The 19,685-nt window shown below is 41.5% G+C and overlaps 1 protein-coding gene across 2 annotated transcripts; it reads right to left on the bottom strand.

Annotated features, from left to right (window-relative positions):
* Nucleotides 1–812: 812 nt before the first annotated feature.
* PRRC1 (proline rich coiled-coil 1) lies at nt 813–18,590 on the bottom strand. 2 transcript variants are annotated; one of them, XM_048504027.1, is made up of 9 exons: nt 18,338–18,590; nt 15,443–15,543; nt 14,510–14,908; nt 12,311–12,474; nt 10,371–10,473; nt 7,040–7,203; nt 6,609–6,712; nt 4,145–4,247; nt 813–3,616 (listed from the first exon to the last, which is right to left on the bottom strand). In XM_048504027.1, exons 2-9 carry the CDS (start codon nt 15,537–15,539, stop codon nt 3,407–3,409), a joined length of 1,344 nt encoding a protein of 447 aa, XP_048359984.1. In that variant the 5' UTR covers nt 15,540–15,543; nt 18,338–18,590; the 3' UTR covers nt 813–3,406. The 2 variants fall into 2 exon arrangements, with proteins under 2 accessions (XP_048359984.1, XP_048359983.1); XM_048504026.1 differs by lacking the exon at nt 18,338–18,590 and adding an exon at nt 18,066–18,166.
* Between the last annotated feature and the right edge of the window lie 1,095 nt (nt 18,591–19,685).

Below are 19,685 nucleotides of genomic sequence, written 5' to 3'. Positions count from 1 at the left end.
AGAACATATCACAGGGAAAGCTGGATCAGATGAAAGAGGAATGAAAATTGGGGTGGGGGTTAACATTGGAGATGTGTCAATGATACATTACTCGCAGAAAATAGCAAAGACTTGAAAAGTCTACTAGTGAAGTTAAAGGAGAAAGTGCCAAAGCAGAACTATAGCTAAACATTAAGAAGGCAAAACTAATGACTTCTAAAGAACTTCTCAACTTTAAGGTGGGTAATGAGGAAACTGAAATTGTTGGATACTCTCTATTCCTCAGCTCCATCATCAACCAAAAGGGAGACTGCAACTGATTGAGACTGAAAAGGAAGCCATGAAAAAGCTCAAAAAGTGTCTTAAGTGCAAGGATGTGTCACTTAGAAACAAAATCAAATTAATTCATGCCATACCGGCAGTATTCCCTATTATTATGTATGGGTGTTAAAGTTAAACAACGAAGAAAGCTGACAGCAAGAAAGTAGATAACTTAGAAATGTGGTGATGGAAAAGTGTTATAGATACCATGGACCACCAAACAAATGAGTGGTTTCTAGATCAAATCAAGCAAGAACTGATCCTGGAAACTAAAATGACTAAACTGAAGCTATCGTACCTTGGTCACATTGCGAGAAGACAAAAACCACTGAAAAAGCTAATAACGCCAAGACAAAAACCCAAGATGAGATGGATTGACTCTGTGTAAAGGAAGCCACAGCCCACAGTTTGCAAGACCTGAGCAAGGCTATTAACAATAGGACAGTTTGGAGAACACTGATCAATGGGGTTGCCATGAGTCAGAAGAAACTTGACAGTACTTAATGCACACATGGGTTCAAACTGTTTTATTTTATTTTATGGAATTCTGACCACGGCTTTTAACATACTTATTTTTTCATTAAATAGTATAACAAACAATCCTTTACTAGAATCACCATTTAATTGCATGAGCAATTAAATGCTTCTGCAATTTTATTTTTATTTTTTCACAAAAAAAGGACAAATTCTTAAAGAATACACAAAGAACAGAATTTTTAAGGAACTATGGAGGGAGAAAAACAAAATGACAGCAGGTAAGTGTCACCCATATGCTTCATTTGTGTAGCTGAAAACTTATTGCTGAAATAATTCAACTTTGCAGAAACAAATGATGCTGTTAGAATTTATCTTTGGCTGTAGAATAATTTTAAGAAGTATTTTAAAAATACCTAACAATGAAATCACTATTAAACAAAATAGTTTAAAGAAAAAGAAATCACAATCCTACAAGAACAAAATTTATTTAATTTTAAATTACAAGTTTAGCAAATAATAGAAAAATTACTTGGAAAAATGATTATCATACCAGATATTATACAAGAAACTGGCTTACATTTTATATAAAAATATTTTTTGAAATTACTATTAAAGGCAAAGCTTAGTATCAACTGGGAAGCTTAAATTTAAGGCAGAAGAGTCTTGTGAAAAACACAAGGATATCAAAATACTCTCTTCTATAAGCAGTTCTACAAATCAGAACAGAGACTGGTCCAGAAAATAGAATACAGGGCCATATATGTAATGGGAAAAATGCTGGTGATGTTAAACAGTAAAAAACCAACATTTATAATGGCAAGGATCGGTTAGGCCTTGGAAAATATAGTTTATTACCAATTTGCTGTCAATTCTCCTGTATTAACAACAGTCTATGACAGTTCTTGATCAAGCGGCTACCAGAGAAACACCAATAGATTAATTACGTAGCTTTGCTGAGATGTTTTCATGTACCAAAAATGACGTAGATTTAAGTCTCACCGTTCTCCCATCAGTTGCAAAAGTCACTACAAATGTATTGTAGAACAAATATAAAAACACAGAACATAGCATCTTTTTTGTACGTTCAATCTAGAATAAGAATGAGCTTATTCTGTACATCAGCCCTATCATTCAATCTATTCAACAGCTATTCAGTAATATCCAGTATCTTGAGATAGGTGCCAAACAGCCTGATCCAAAGGGAAGGGGAAATCCACCTGTGAGAGCAGTGGGGCAGCTGCACCAGTATATTTGCCCTGCCAGGGGAACTTACCCTGGAAGAGGGGCAAAACCACCGCCATGTGGCGGCCGTCACCCTCCCCCGAGCAGTAAAATGTGGCACAGGACGCTGTGACAGTGTTCCTGTACCTCCACCATCAGTGTAGCAGAGGAAGAACTGATGTTAGTTGGCTCTCGCACAGCCTTTGCTGGCGTTGCACCGGCAGGCCGCCATCTGGACTTAAGTCAGCCTTTTGGCTGGCGTAAGCCCACTGCAGCCCACTGAGGCTTGTCAGTGGTGGGGAAGCTGTCACACTTTGCAAGCCCCTGCACTCCGCTTGCAAGCCTCTTTGGGAGTGGTGGGGCAATGCCACAGCAGCACCACAGCCCGTCGCCTCCACTATGGATGGGGCTGAAAATCACTTAAGAATTACATAAGGTAGTGGGGGGATCCATTTGACAACAGAGATTCAGTTAACTGGTTTGGGATGTGTTCCTTGGCAGAAAATAAATATCCAATAATTATATTTGCATGTTTCTTAACATGCTGGTACTAAAATGGGCAAGGAGAAACTTTATGCTGGAAGTCCAATAATCTGTGTACATCAGCACCCAGGTGCAGTACTCCTGCAAACATACAGTGAAAGAGCAGTTATTCTGAATTTGCATTCCACACTACCTTTGAGGGGCTATTACCATAGCAACAATTACACATTAATACCCATCTTAAAAAAAATTAATGTATTATCAAACATCTATTTAGTGTTTAAATGCATCCAATCCGTTAAATTTTCATTTTAGAATTCTTTGGCCCTGCTAAAAATATGCCTGCTGGATCTTTTCTATGTTTTGGAAGTTATTTACAGCTCAGTCCTAAGCAGAGTTGAACTCTTTCAAGCCTGCAGACTTCACTGGATTCAGAAAGATCAATCAAACTGTGCTTAGAATTGAACTTTTAGTCATGTGGATGGGCAAAGAATTGTCCACTTCTTTTTTTCCAAAGGATACCTTAACGAGTTGTGGGTTTTCCAGGCTGTGTGGTCATGGCCTGTTAGTTTTTGCTCCTAACATTTCACCTACATCTATAGTTGGCATCTTCAGAGGAATGACAAGGGATCTCACTGTGGCATGCCTCTGAAGATGGCAGCCATAGATGTGGGTAAAACGGTAGGAGCAAAAACTCCTACCACACCATGGTCACACCGCCTGGAAAACTAACAACAACCAATTGTTTACAGCTGTGGAAACCTTTGACAATACCTTAACTTGCAATAAAGAAACAATGTACAGTTTATACATAGAGTACAAAGTTGAGGTGTATGTAGAGGATCGCTGAATATTTTCTTCCAAAACCTATCAGAGGAATTAATGTTCTTCAAAGTTCAGAGGGTTCCCCTCCCCACCACCGCTTTCAAACAGTTCTTGGTGGCAAACGTTGCTTGTACGTTCCTGCTATAGCTTTGGCTGCACTGTAGATCATCTGTCGACGGGACATACCAGTGAATGCAACATGCCAGTCTGTTCCGCTGACATGTAATAAGTTCTTTTCTAGTACTTCACCTACTGTCACCAGCAAACCTGACCATCTTAGGTTATAATCCTGAGGAGTCAGACTTTGAGCCTGTGGAATAAATTAAAGATAGCATAAGACCAAAAGGAAACGCACATATTCAGCTTTATTTGGAGGTGGTTTTTTTTTGGGGGGGGGGGGGGGGATATTGTTGCAGCTGATTTCATTGCCCCACATTTGATTTAACTGTAAATAAGCTAATCCTGATGTTCTGAATCCTAACCTTTAAGAAAGTGATCCCTTCTTAAATATTCCAGATATGATATTGATATTAGCTGCTTTGAAAAACCAAATTAATTTAAAGTTATCAGGTTTGCAAAGCCAATGGACTTTTCTGTTTTCTAATTTTTTAAAAGAAAGTTAAACAAAAAGTTTTAATTATTTTACTCATTAGTATCTTCAAAATGTAAACTTAGCCAGCAGCACATGTGAAAATCTAATCCACATTTTGTTTACATACTTAATGAAAAATAAGCTGATAATTTAATTACAAGACATATTAGAAGCATTGTAGAACTCCAAGGTGTGGAGTTCTCAGTTCCCAGCCCTTGGAGGATCCCTCTTTGAGGATTAACTCACCTGTTGTACATATTCCAGTGGCACTGGTGTTGCCTGTGTAAATGTTTCAAGATGAATACCGTGGATCGGATCCTCTACAATTAGACAACCAATGTCAAACCACCTGTAGTGGAAAAGAGTTAATGAAATCCTTCTGGTGTTTAATGACAGACATTACTTGGATGGAACAAGAGAGACTGGTGGCTTTGAAAGGCAAGGCAACTACTCTTCACTAAGACTATTTCCTTGGAAACCATTTTTAGGAAGCCATCCTGAGTAGGTCTATTCAGAAATAAGTCCCATGCTTTTAGGTGGGGCTTAGTTCTAGAAAAGTGTTCTTAGGATTGCAGCATTAAACTACAATCCTAAGAACTCTCACCTGAGCCGGTCCCCACTGAACAGACTTTAGTAGGATTTTAATTCTTCAGACCGTACTCTGTCAACCTGAAGTATACTTAGCAGGTCATTTGTTCCATTGAACTCAATGGGACTTCTTTCTGAGAATACCTGCTTATGGTTGAACTGCGAGTATCCTAACTAATTAACACATATCACATAAAATTTGTAACAGCAAGAAGTTTCAAGGTAAAGGAACATTAGATAGAAATCCAAGAGTTGGGTAATTACTGTACATTGCTCATGCTCATCAGCTCTTAAAATAAGACTTGCGTTATCTGGCTAATTCAGTCTTTTTGTACAATTGAATCAGGGTTTGTCCTTGTTCACAAATAAGACCAGGCAATATGTAAATACCAATGTGTTTGTATACTGCAGTGTTTAATTATGAGTTATGCAAACCCTGTCAGATAAACAGGGAAATAGGTATAGATTTTTCATGGGGGGGTTCGGGGGTGGGGCCACACCCCACCCACCCCTAGGGCATGACCACGCCTCCCCAAGCCCCGCCCCCGGCCTAGCGCTTATAAAAGCAGTTCTCCGAGGCCAGGGACAGCAGACTCCCCTGCCCTGCCCTCCCCTGCCCCCCACCAGCTGGGCTCCCAGCCGGCAGCTGGCAGTTCCTTCTGCCCTCCCCTCTGGGCAGAGGCATAGAGGGAAAATGGAGCCCGGTGCAAAATCTGAGTTTTGCCCCACCCCCACCCCCGGGCAGCTGCTGTGATGCTAGACTCCACTCCCAAACAGCATCACTTTCAATGGTGTTTAAACTAGAGAGCCCAAATTCTCCTTTTACATCCACATTAAAGGGAGAATCTGGGGTCTCTAGTTAAACAACATTGAAAGAGATGCTGTTTTGGGGTGGATTATCCCCCACCCTGAAACAGCATCACTTTCAATGTGGCGTAGTGGTTAAGAGCAGGTGCATTCTAATCTGGAGGAACAGGGTTTGATTCCCTGCTCTGCCGTTTGAGCTGTGGAGGCTTATCTGGGGAATTCAGATTAGCCTGTGCACTCCCACACACGTCAGCTGGGTGACCTTGAGCTAGTCACAGCTTTTCGGAGCTCTCTCAGCCCCACCCACCTCACAGGGTGTTTGTTGTGAGGGGGGAAAGGCAAGGAGATTGTAAGCCCCTTTGAGTCTCCTACAGGAGAGAAAGGGGGGATAAAATCATCATCATCTTCTTCTTCTTCACTGAAGACCTCAGATTCTCCATTTAAATCCATGCCAAAGGGGGTGGATTTAAAAGGAGATTCTGGGGAAATTTGGGGGCTGCCTGCTGTCAGGGGTGCAATTGTTAAGCTAGAAGCACCAAACTTTTAGGGTATCTTTAGGAGACTCCCCTAATGATACCACCCAGGTTTGGTGAAGTTTGGTTCGGGAGGCCAAAGTTATGAACCCTTAAAGGTGTAGCCCCCATCTCCTATTAGCTGCCATTGGAAACAATGGGGAACCCCCTTTGGGAGTCCATAACTTTGGACCCCCTGGACCAAACTTTACAAAACCTGGGTGGTATCAGTAAGACACTCTCATGATGATTCCTTCCAGGTTTGGTGAAGTTTGGTTCAGGGTGTCCAAAGGTATGGACCCTCAAAGTTGTAGCCCCCATCTTCTATTAACTCCCATTGGAAACAATGGAGGATGGGGGCACCCCCTTTGGGAGTCCATAACTTTGGACCCCCTGGACCAAAACTCACCAAACCTGGGTAGTATCATCAGGAGAGTCCCCCAAACAAGCCCTGAAAGTTTGGTGCTGCTAGCCTAAACAATGCACCTCCTGCAGGCCAAAAACCAAAAAACACTAAAATGTTTTAAAAACCCAAACGGGGGGGGGGGGGGCGGGGCTTCGGACATGAATGCGGGGGGGTTGAACCCGAGAAACCCCCCCCCTTACCTACGTCCTTGCAGATAAAGCACTACAAGATGGTGGTGCAAGGTAGCAGAGCAAAAACGACCAGGTATCTGCTTCAAGCAAAGGATATTCCTTGTTCCTCTCCAATGCAGAATGTTGAACAGTAGCCACTTTTTGTGAGCCTGAAGATGCAATTCAGAATGTACTTGTGCTCTGACAAACACATTAAAGCATCTCACCTGTCAGGAAGCAGTTCTGCAATAAAATTTTCAACAGACACAACAGGCTGTTTCTCATGTATCACTCCTGTCCTGCGCAAACTGTCAATCCTTTCTTGTGCTCCCTAAATGAAATGAAGTCAGTAAGAACTGGACATAACACGCTCCTTGAAATAAAGAATAACATTAAAATGATTATCCTTTGCACAAAGTATATATAATGATACTGCAGTTCCAGCGTTTATATAGTTTACTAGGAAGAAAGATTCTGCCTCTATGCACCTGATGAACTGATTTTGGTACATTGTAAACTCAATATTACAAAAGAAGAACTTCCCTGGAAGATGCTGGCAGTTATGAAGTTGATTACAGACCAATAATATTTTTGTATTGCAATGCTCTCAGAATATGAGGGGCTTTCTTGTCAGGCTTCTCATATGGTGGTTACTCACTTTCAATCCAGCTGCATAGCCAACAGGTTGCGGCGCAATGTTGGACTGTCCAGCTTCTCCTGTAACTGTGGCCATTCCAAAAACTTCTTGAAAAGCATCTCTTATGGCAGCAACCTTGACTTCTTTTACAGAAGTGACAACAATGTCCAACTCTCCCCCAGATTCTGGAAAAAAAATATGCATATTAAAACCATCTTGCATACACAGGGCTGAGTCAAAAGTAACACTTTAGGAGTACTGTCAGACCCTGTTCAGCTAGATAAAGCTGTTAAGAAAGGATGTTATACTATTTGTATATTAATTATCTTAATTCTTTTTTGTAACAAGAGGATTGCCACTTCCCCCACTTTGCTTCAGTAAAGTTGCCTGTTCTCCTATATGTGGATGATACCATTTTGTTGTCCAGATCCATAGTGGACCTGTGCAAGCTTATTTCTTATAATCATTCTAGTACTGCATTGAATCCATACAGACCATGTACTTCTAAGTTGTCCTCAATTTTTGAACTCAGTCAGGAGCTAATTTCCCCCTAATTAGTAATGATTCGACCTCTCCAGCTGCTATAGGGTTGCACTGTAGAAATATGGGAATGCTCAAAGGCACATAAACCTTTTTTACCAAGGAGGCACCTCTCCATCAACTGTTCCTACATAATCTCCGAGTGGCTGTTTGTGATCATTTAGTTGTGTGGACAATAAGGAAAGGGGGGGGGGGAAGTCAAAATATAGCTGGAAAACTGATCTTTTTTTCTTCTTGCAGCAAAGGGAAGACCACAGCAGAAAGTGCTAAGAATAACCCTCCTTTGAAGAGTGAAAAGCATTTTACACTTGTTTGACTGTCCCTAAAATTTGTGAAAATAAGAGAACAAATGCTTTGTGTTGAGAGGTTCCCATATTCCTATATACACACCACAATCAGAATAATGAAAGTTAAAACTCTTCTTATGAATTTATTCTCCTGCGTACACATTCATGATATCGTTTACTTATTTATTTTATGTATTTATATCCTGCAATTCCATACTGCACACGGTGGATTACAAACAATAAACCCAACACACACATTAAAATATATTCAATTAAAACTGTAAGACTGTAAAACTGTAAGACTGCAACTATCAATATATTCATCTGTTATTTCACTTCAAAGTGTGTCAAAACAATTCTGCTCTGTACCTTTTATGGAAGGAAGACAGTGTAGGAACTTTATGTGCCATATCATACCACATTTTCTAAAGCATAGGGACAGCCATCAGAAAAAATTGTGTACAGGCTGTATCTGAATGGAACATTTGAATAAAGGGGACCATTGTGAGTGAAACACCTGATGACCTTAATTGGCCCACAGGATCATATGGGTAATGGTGGTCCATTAGATATGCAGGTCCAGCCATGAAGAGCTTTAAAGGTAACAACCAGCACCTTGAATTGTTCCCAGAAGCAAACAGGTAACCAACAAAGCTGCCAAGGCCCATCTGTTATACGATCAAATTGGTATAACCCAGTCAGTAAACAAGCAGCAGCATTCTATACCAGCTAAAGTTTCCAGTCAATTTTGAGAGGTAGTCCCATGAATCCAACCTCGCAGTTTCAGTGGCACTGATCGGCATGCCAAGATCAGCAAAATCAGCACAGAGGTCACTGGGTGCATACAATGTAGACCACAGAAAACGCTTCTAAACATTTTTCCAACTTATTTTCCTAAGAGAGGGATCAGGTCTAATGTAACTTCCACGGTTTTCACTGAGTTATAGAAGCAGACTGTTACCCCACAGATTTAGACTAGTACAACTAGTCTTCCCAACCCAGCATTACCTCTACCATTTTGGGATTCAGTGTCAGTTTGTTCTCTTTTATCCACTTGACCACCATTCCCAGGCACTGGTTTAGCACAAAGACTTCTGCTTCTCAAGGCTTGGACAAATAAATGTACAGTAGGGCATCACAGGCATATGGGTGGCAACCAATCTCAAGCCTTCAAACCAGAGGCGTAGCTGGGCCAAACTGCGCCTGGTGCGCATTCTAATTTTCTGCCCCCATAGCGCCCCCCTTCCCCGCTTCCTCCCTTCCCACACTTACCTTAGTTCCTTTCCTTTTTCAGAACTTTTTCAGGCTGCAAAAGGCCTGACTCCCTGATGTTCCCGCCTGATGGGAACTATACTTCCCAGGAGACCTTGTGAGCCCCAAGGTCTTCTGGGAACTGTAGTTCCTCAGGCTGTTTTTACTGCAAATAGGCCTTTTGCAGCCTGAAAAAGTTCTGAAAAAGGAAAGGAACTAAGGTAAGTGTGGAAAGGGGGGTGGGGAGTGCCACGAGGGGGCCTGGGGCAATTTTTCACGCCCCCAGGCGTGCGCCTGGTGCACAGCGCACGTCCTTCCCTCTTGTAGCTTTGTGACCACTTCAAACAATCTCCCCTGAAGGATGCACACAGATGTTAAGGAGCATTAGTGAAAGGATGAAACCCTGAGGAACATCACAGGTCACATTCCACATATGATGGCCTATCACCAACTGTTACCCTTTGGTTTCTGCCAGTCAGTCAAGCGCAGAACCATTTTAATGCCAATCCTTTTATTCCTAGGCCTTTCAGATGCTCTGTTAAGATGTGACTGACAGTATCAAAAGCTGCAAACACAGCCAACAAAATCAACAAGGAGGAGTTGCCCATATCAATTTGAAGCCAGCAACTATTTACTACTATAGGAATTGCTCTACTACCACTTTGCCTAAGTATGGAAGGTTGGAAACAGGTCAATAACTGTTAACATCATTCACACTCATTACAAAACAGTCTTATTAAAGCCTGTTTTAACTCAGAAGGAAAGCTTTGCTCCAATAATGAGGTGTTAATGATTTTGTCCAACCAAGAATTAACCAATGCAGGGCAGCTTTAATTAGCCATTAAGGGTACTGATCCAGTTTGAAAATTGTAGGTTTCATACTCCAATCCTCACCCAAAGGAGAGCTTAGTCTGAAACCATTCATCAAACATAGATAAGCTGGCACCACCAACTAGGCTTTAAAACAACAACATTTAGACTGGAAGCAATCAGAGAGATCTGATCAGCAAAGAAGCTAGCAAAATCATCACAACACTCATCTAGCTCCGCCACTACCTGGAGCTAGGTCCCCAAATCCATGATATTCTTCACTTATAATTAGTCAACTTTATATAACTGTTGCCTTTTTTGTTTTGTTAGCAATGCCGCAGCACATCTTATGGGGGAATCTCAGATCACAACACTTAACAGCAAAGAGACGCACCCCAGCAAAAGATAGCCACTGTTGTATAATCTGGATTTACAAACAACAATTCCTGTTACCCTTCACTTACTGATATAAGGAGCCATGCCAGGATCCAGTGTCGTGATCATGGTCTCTACAGAATGTTTGGTTTTATCAAGTACTGATTTCACCATAGGATTTCCAGCTACACCCTGCAGGAGAAAGTCACATGTCATTGTCCACTTTGCTGTCATGCTGGTCTTCTCTTTTACACTGCAGCTTCATTAGCATGTAACTTTTCAAACTGAAGATTCCCCATTTCTTTTGTCACACTACTGCATAGATCCCTTTTGTGATGGCTTGCATGCAAATAAATAAAAAAACCTAGAAATTGCTGCTTCCCTCTGCAATCTACTTGCCTTTGGGGGAATGAAATGTAGTTAGTCCTCTATGAACAGTTATGTGCAAACAGTGATTAGTTAGAAACCTCTCAGTAAACAGCGTATTGTAGGATTGTTACTTCATAGTTAGCCCGTACTCACATTTAGAATATGTGCAAATTATTTTCCAAAACACAGCATTCTTTTGACTACATTCCTGATCAGCAAAAAAATTAATTGGTGAACTTCAGCTGCTTGCTATCTTGTAACCAAATGTACCTCATAGCATTTAAAGGAAAAAGAATGGGATAATGGCATGTTCAATGTCCCTAGGGGAAAAAACAAGTTACAAATATCTTCAATTAAATTTATTTTATCCCTTGACTCATTGCTACTTTTTGTTGCATGCATGAGGCTGAAAAGTTTGCATACTGAGTCATTCATTGGATTCACCCTTCTTTCTCCCACACGGTGGTATTTTTACCACAACTTCATTTTAGAAAGCTGCATTTCATGAGCCTGTTCCTAACACCAAGGTGCTGAAGATTCTGACCTGCCCCTCTGGATACAGCTCAAGCAAAACATTCAGTCTCCATCCTGCAGGGGTGAGCAATGCAGCACTCTTGGAATAGAAGTGCTACTGCCAAAGCTGTAATGATATCCCACCCAAGGAATACCCTTGAAAACTGGCCAACTTCCAATGGCTGGCACTAAAAATAGAATAATGAACAAGCACAGGAATCCTCTACTAGTAAACTATGACAATGTTTCATATAATTCTGAGTTCAGGAATAAATTCTGAGTTCAGGAACAATTCTGAGTTCAGGAATACATCTGTATCCAGGCTATACCGTTTCACCTGCAACTGAGGACTCCCTTGATGAAATGTTCCCGTACGAAAAAATGATCTCACATGTCAAAAACAGTACATCTGCAGCCAGAAGTGGAACAACCCAGCCACAGGTTTGCAGTGAAAAGCCAAATACAGGCTATTAATCTACATGGGAGTCCTGTGGAACAGAGTAGTAAGCTACAGTACCATAGTCAAAGCTCTGAACACAACATGAGTTTGATCCCAACTGCTCAAGGCTGACTCAGCCTTCCATCCTTCCAAGGCTATAACCATCTACCCCGTGAACACAGTCTGCCTAATAAACTTCATGATGTGACATAACCTCATGGATCAGTATTAACCCGGGAGTGGGGGTGGAGCCAGACACACAGAGTGGAAATCCAAATAAAAGTACAAATCCAAGTACAGGGAAATTGAAGTACAATCCAAGTACAATGAAGGCAATTTAAAAAATATACTAAGAAAGAGAAGTAGAATAAAACCAACATACCAGTGGCAGCTGCTGCTGAAAGAATGCAACATTAATCTGACAGCCAATCAGCTTCCCTGCTCGGCAAAAGCCTTACCCAGCCCCACTCACTTGTAAAAAACTCTTGGTGAGAACCAGGAAAGGTGCTGGTGGGTGACATGTTGTCCATGGGCACCATGGTGGACACGCCTGCTCTAGAGACTAATATTAGCAGGGGAGGTGCCACATCCCATAGGAATTATGATATACAGGCTTGCTCTAGTAGGCTATGCAAATATCCTGACTCATTTCACTTTGTTTTATAAGAAAGATTTCCATCAGGATTGTAAACATAAAGTGATCGTTACTTTTATAAAGCCCCACAGTCCTCCAGCTGATGCTTCTGTTGGCATGCCAGCTACCCTGGGGTCTTCCCGCTCCTCTGGGAAAGTAATTGTAGAGCCACTTCCAGTGCTAGATGCTAATGATGATGGTACAGAAGTCTCCTGTGCCACAGGGTTTGTCAAGACACCTGAGAAGCAACAGTATAAATTAATATAGTTCATTCTGTTGTAACTTGGGATTCCTTATTGCATAAATTAAGCCTATTATTTTGTGCTTATTCAGAAAACAGTATGTGCTATGTGCCAGTTACTAGTTTAAAGACAAAATCTGGCACTACTAAAAACCACTTCTACTGCAGAACAGAATTCAGTTGGATTACTTAGGAGCAAAGATTTTGATGACTCATATCCAAAGAGAACAGACATAGACATGGAAAGAATACTACAGCTATTAATAGAGCATATTTCAATGAAACAGAGTTCATACTTTCAAAGCCTGACATTTTTTCTCAGTAAGAGTGTGCTTTTTATTTTGGTATGGTAGAGGATAGGGAAAAAATGTAATTCACAAAACACAAAAATGACATCCAGCTTAAAGTAGTAGGGTCGCTAGAAAATAATATAAATAAAGATTTAGGAGAATTAAAATAATTTGAGGCAAAAATCTACAAATTAACAACTAAGCTTAGTGATTGTTATTTGTAGAATATTACTTTAATATATGGATTATTTTCTTTCTGAAAAATTCCCGAATATTTCTCTCCTTTTCTCTGGAATCAGTAACTCAGGAAAAATGACTAGAATACCAGATTTTGTTTCAATAAAAACACAAAGACCATTTAGGTCTGCAATCAATGGTAGTATAAATATACCTGTAGGAGAAAAAGTCAAAATTCTGTGACAAAAAGATAAATTCTATGGTACACACTCTGCTATTATTAATCATGGAATGGAGGAATCTACTTAAACTGTGGTTCATTAACTGGACTGGATTCTGACTTACTCATCAGCAAATGTTTTTGATGACCAATTTTAACTGACTGCATTTTAAAATAACAAGGGTAAACTATTTTAATTACTTTGCCATATAACAGTTATAATAATGTATTATAATAATTTATTACAAGAATGTATTAAGATTATTCCATTTTGTATGCATTAACATAGCCTACAAACTATCCAGCATGAAAATAAATTCTATATGCTATACAAGAAAACTAATGCTACATAAAAAACAATTTGGCTCCAAACAGAGTATTATTGAATGAAGTTTAGTGTTACTAGCTCATTTGAACTCAATACTTAGTCATTTATTTCTTCAAGAGCAAATTTAGGGGCTGTCATGTAGATGCAGTACTATGTGTATTAAATGGAAGCACAGGGGGACAAGGTTTGGATGGGCGCTGCAGCAGCAGACCAGCTCCTGGGCAAGCCGGCTGGCCACTGCCCCCGCCCCCCTGTAGGCCGGCTCCTGCCTTCCCCAGGTGAAACAGCGTGCGCCTGGGGACATGGGATACCCCATGTCCCCATTAGTGGTACACCACTGCTGTAAAGCAACCACCTCTACAGATATCAGGACATACTAAAACTTTGCAAGTCCCACCCAGTGAATTATCCAAAGGCAATTAGCCAAGTGAGATAACTAGTCAGTAGTCAAGGAATGGGGCTTCAGTACCCCATGTAATTAACTGTCCCTATGATTAACAATGGCCAAATGATGAACATCATAGAATCCAGCTTTTTTGGGGTACAGAATTGTCTTAGCAAATCACATACAATATGTTTCTTTTTGACTCAACAATCCATCACCTTCACATTTAGGTTAAGCTCACAAATTGTCCAAGCACACAGATTTTACAAGCTCCTTGGGAGCTTATATACCTAAATGTCTTGCAACCTCAGCCATACAAGACCAAGGATCATTCTTGTGCTCCACTATACATAAAATCTATATGTTGGGGCCATAATGGGCTTGCCAGGCAAAACTGGGAGTGGGGAGGTGGGGTTGCTTCACCTGGCTCACGGGCATGATAAGCCCTCTCAAGGGGCCAAATCCGACCCCCAGGCCACACGTTTGACACCCCTGGTCTAGAATTTAATTACATTTAACAGGATGAGAAATTAAAAATAAGCCAGCACTTCTTGACAGAGATTCAACAGTAGTTTTTTTTTTAGTAAGTAATCTGATATCTCTGACTCTGGAATATTGGAACACAACCTTACCTGTGATGGAAGGTGCAGAAAATGATGGCATCAGTGGTGTTTGTGGTGCTCGCCCAGCATGACCTTTGGTAATATCATAGGTGGAAGTAACAGAAAAACCTGAAATGGGGGGACCAGTTGGGGGTGCAGAAAGCACAGGGCCAGAAGCAGAACTTAGTGGAGGAGGTGGTGTGAAATAGGGACCAGAACTAAGAACTGAAGTGATTGGAGGAGTTACAGAAGGTGGATTGTGAAGAGTAAGGGGGGCATCAGTTGCAACTGATGCAGAGGACACAAAAGGCAAGGGAGCTGGAGATATCATAGATGGAAGTGAGGAAATTGCAGGTGGTAATGGTGAGGAGTAAGTCTGGGGATCAAAAGATGAGGGAGAGGAAAAGTTTGGAGGAGGGAGTGGAGCAGCTGAAGGTAAAGAAGGAAAGACAGAAAGAAGGCACATTTTCATTAAAGTTCCATTAACTTTTCTGCATCATTCAAGTATTTAAAAAGACAATCTGAAATCTGCAGCAGATTGAGGAATAATACATTATAACGATTACTAAAGATTCAGAGATACTTTATCTGGCTCAACAGAGTCAAATCACAAGTAGCAAGATAAATTGTCTAACAAATAAATGTTTATCAATGCTATAGAATTTAACCATCTTATAAGAGTTTAAGGGGATAATCTGGGCAAACAACTTATACTGTCCTGCATATTTGTCAACTGCTTTAGCATAATTTCTTTCAAAACAAATGTTATACACTCTTAGCATATTCTCAAATGCTGTCCTGTTTATAAAGCACAGTATTATGGATTAGAAACAGCCACTTATTTGTTTGACAGGTTTATTGTAATAATATTGATTGCAACATTTAATTTTACTGTTATAGGCAAACAGCTAAGCTTCCCAGCACATGAGCCATCAAGACCAGTAATTTATGAAGCTCTGGTACCTAATGAGATGGGGGCTGGGGTGGCAGCAGCAGCCCCTGCTGTGCTTGGTGGAGGGGTTCCAGGTGGAGTTGTCTCTATGCCACTCTCTTCCATCATTTTTCTTCAGTGACACACAGTTGAAAAGAAGGACAAAAATGTGCTGAAGCTCAAATTTCTTCATCACGAACAAAATCAAACAGTTAATGGTACTAAATGAATCTAGGCCTAGATGGTTACAAGCACCAGTTTCTACTACTATTCAGCAGTAAGAAAAACTCTGTACCCAAAGCACTTCACTCACCTAATCTGCCTCAGACCAAGATCTCTATGATGACCCTCAAATGGGCAGAAAAATGATATACAAATGTTGCAAATAAAACAAACTAAACTATGTAACTCTTTGCACTGTCCCTTAAAGGTATGTCACTTTTTTAATAAAAGAGAAAATGAGTTAAATTTGAAGAAATAGTTTCAATCAGTCTACATAGAAGTTCTGTTCACATATTACTAGGTTTACCAGATACCTACTGGCCACTGGAATGGGATGTGGGGCTTACGAGCAGGAAAACTAGGCCTGTGTCACTGGAAACATGGTGACATCACTTCCTAATGCGCACCTGAAACAACATCACTGGGCAAAAACTGTATGGTAGAAGTCATTTTTACCATAGGGCTTTTGTCCATATACTAGATTGTCCCCACATCACCTGCAAACTGATGTCACTTCCACTGCATGCCAGAAGAGATATCACCTTGTTGCCAGCAACAACTACGTCTATTTTTCCTGCCTTTACGTTCCTTGTCAGCCAGGTGATTAGTGGGTGCGGGGCAGTGCAGGGGATCTCTACCCCCAGCAGGGGCCTAGCAATCGTACATGCTATCGTGAACCTACATACATTTCATTTCATTTTAACCTTTAATGGCATATAAATTATTTCCATTTAAAAGAGAAAACTTTTAAAACATTTAAATACGGGTGTTTAAAATGCTTTCCAAGAATTTAGCCACTGCCAAGGTGATCGATGGATTACAGTCACTTAGCAGAAAGCGAGTGGCCTGGAACTTGGAGTGCTCAAGTCTTGGAAGCCACAGAGGGTGAATTAAAATCATGCGCAGGTTACTGTGAAGACAGCATTCCAGAAGAAACCTACATACATCCTGATGCATATGTAAACATTGGTTTATAATAAAGAGACGACACATGTTGACGCTACAGAGGAAAACTGGGGCCAGTACCTACATAAAAGATTGGTTCCAATTACAACGTCTGCAGTACATGCACTGACAATAACATGATAATTAATCAGTACGTGTATAACTGTCAACTGAGTCCACTCAGGAAGCATCAGAAAGCAGGTCAGTGCACTTAAGAATATTACAAACTATTCTGCAGGCCCAAGACAAAAGAGAAAGAAATTGAGCACAGCACCAGTAGGAGAACTTGGAGCTTCCTTCTCTGTACTTAAATGGATGCAATCAGTTGCTATAACTCAGTTATACAGTGGTTGTCAGTTACTATCTTAAGGACATTTGAACAAGTTACTCAAACAAACAGTTAATTTGTTTAATCATTATGCTCCTATAATAGTTATATAACTGTCCCTACTAGCAGGTGGTACTGTTGCACATCAGAATGTTTGGATTGATTCTTTGAAGGCTCTAGCTGCTCTATGGAAGTTAACTAATTGCTGAAACCATTCTTCAGAGCTGTGCTAGAGAGACCACTTGGAAACCTTTTATTAAAGTTTGTTCCTTAACAAGTGTGTTTCACTACACCAGATGTCATTGGTCACATGAAAAGAGAAATGTAAAGCTTCCTTTGCTCTGGGAAGACTGGATCTCTAAATGGGGGCTTGGGTCATGCTTGGCGGCCACACGTATGGCCCTCCCATAAAAGGTTTTTGGGACAGGTACAGTTCCTAATCCTCTCCTTCTTTAAAGTCAACACAGCATTATTTTCTCAGTTTAATTATTTAGAGAAATGGAATCTTATAATGGAAATGTATGCGTGGGAGATATCGAAGATCCTGGCCTAACAGCAGGTGTCCCTCCTCTGACTGTCTATATTTCTGATTGTTACTCCTACTATCTCTGCTGAGATTTCTGTGTTCAGGGGTTACAGAACAGATGCCATAAGGAGGGATGCCACAGAACAAATAACTCTAGAGAACATAATGCACACCATCACTAGACAGGTCACCTGACTGAGAAGAAAATGTTTTCCCCTGAAACCAAATATGACAATTGGTAAATTTCACCGCATCACTCGGTTTCTGAGTTAAGTTTCTATTGCGCGATTTCACAATATTGTGAACATTGCCTCTAGAGCAGGTTCAAGGCAAAATTGAAATGATGCCGGGGGGGTGGGGGTGGCGAGAGAGACGGGCGGTCGACTCATAATACATTGCCCAGGCAACAGAGGAAGGGCTACCGACACCTAAAACTGTAAAGCAGTGATAACGAAGTGCCATTCCTCTCCCCCCACATCACCCACCCCCTCCCGCAGATGCCATAATATTATAGCCAACAATAGGGTCTAAACTCCGCCCCTCATTGTCGGGAGCAACTTTCAGTCAACACGGAAGGAGCTAATTCTGCTCAGAAATTAATCGATGACGCCACACTTAAGAAGGCCCCGTGTACCTTCGATGGCGCCAACCGAGTTTTCTTTTGCAGAACGGCCCGGGGAGGACGAAGGGCCGCTGATTGTCATTCACTCTTTCGGGAGACATGGGACTACATTTCCCATAAAGCACGACAGAGCTCCCACGCGTGCGCACATCGGTGTGCCACGTCTCTGCCCCTACTTTTGCCTCGAAATCCTCAATGAGCAACTTGGATGCTATATCGAATAGCGAAGGACCTCGGGCGAGGTCTGATCCTCTCCTTCCGTCTCCCTGTCAGTCTGTCCTCACCTTAGAAACCGCAGGGGCCGCGAAGAAGAGGCTGGTGGCCGCTCTGAGCCTCGCAGCAGCGGTCTTCCCTCACCAGTGTCGATGTCGAATGTTCCACGCCCCGCTTCTTGCCGGCTCCAGAATCGAAAATGGCGGGGATGGGACGAACCGGGGAAGCGCTTCTGCTCCCGTCCCTTCAGGCTGCCACGTTCGCTGCAGTCAGCGGGGAGGAGTTGTCGGGCGGGAAGGGCTCTCCGGACCTCGTTTCTCCGCCTTCCGCGATGCCACGTGGAGAGGTGGTGGCCACGCAGGCGGAGCGCCCAGTGCTCTAGCTACTCGCAGTCCATTCCTCACCTTCCAGAAAGGATTAAGCAATGGAAAGGGAAACTTATAAGGACCTAGCCGCTTCCCTAGAGATATGAAGATGTAGCTCCACAAAGGAAGGAACTATATCCTGTTCCACATAAAGACCTAAGTAAAATTATAACTTAATTTGCCATTTCCTCGCCTCCCCCACGTGTTGTATGCCCCCCACTAGTCGTCTAGTCTGGACCAGGCTGCGAGGAGTAGGAGGCATGGCGCACATGGGGGAGGGCAGGAGGAAATGGTGGGTGAAGTTGCAATTTTACTAAGGTCTTTATGTGGAACAGGGTATAGAAACTTCCTTAAAAAATTAAAACTGGGAATTCAAAAAAACTTCGGACCATTTCAGTTTGTGAAAAAGATGTGTGGGGAAAGCAGAAGCCCTTTTCAAAACTACCTTGCCCCATGGTCCTGATCCAAACCAGTCCCTTGTGGTGTTTGAAAAAATAGCTCCCAGAAGCTGCTGCCTGAAAGGGAAAGTAGGGGAACCGAGACCCAATTCATTTAAAAAGCCACATCTAGTTTACATCCACCTCATAGAATAAATACCAGGAAACAGGTGGAATAACTGAAAAGACACTAACAGTCTTAAATTCAATCTAACACCAGTCAGTTCTGCGCAACTTGGTTCTGAATTTGATAACTTTTCTACACAATGACAAGTCCCTAGTTCTTTCATTGACCATAAATAATCTGAGACTCTTTTAAATAAGAGAAAATGTGGTTATTTTAGGGATACCCTGACAAGTGTCCTTTTAGAACATGGTTGTACATTAATCAGAAGGAGTAGTCAGGTGGTGCAGAACCAATTAAGCATTTTAAAAAATCATTAAAACCAAATGTGTTTTTACTAGGCTTGGTGATTCTGTATGCACAAATTGCAAAAAAAAAAAAGCTGAATTGTGGCAAGATTTGGCTTTTTCAGTTTGTATTCGAGTCGAATACAAGCTGCCCGAATACAAGCCGAGCCAAATATCTCCGAATGCAGGGAATTTAATGTTTGAGG

Source organism: Sphaerodactylus townsendi, linkage group LG07, assembly GCF_021028975.2.
Source record: "Sphaerodactylus townsendi isolate TG3544 linkage group LG07, MPM_Stown_v2.3, whole genome shotgun sequence".
NCBI lineage: Eukaryota > Metazoa > Chordata > Lepidosauria > Squamata > Sphaerodactylidae > Sphaerodactylus > Sphaerodactylus townsendi.
This window is presented reverse-complemented; position numbering and strand designations above follow the sequence as displayed.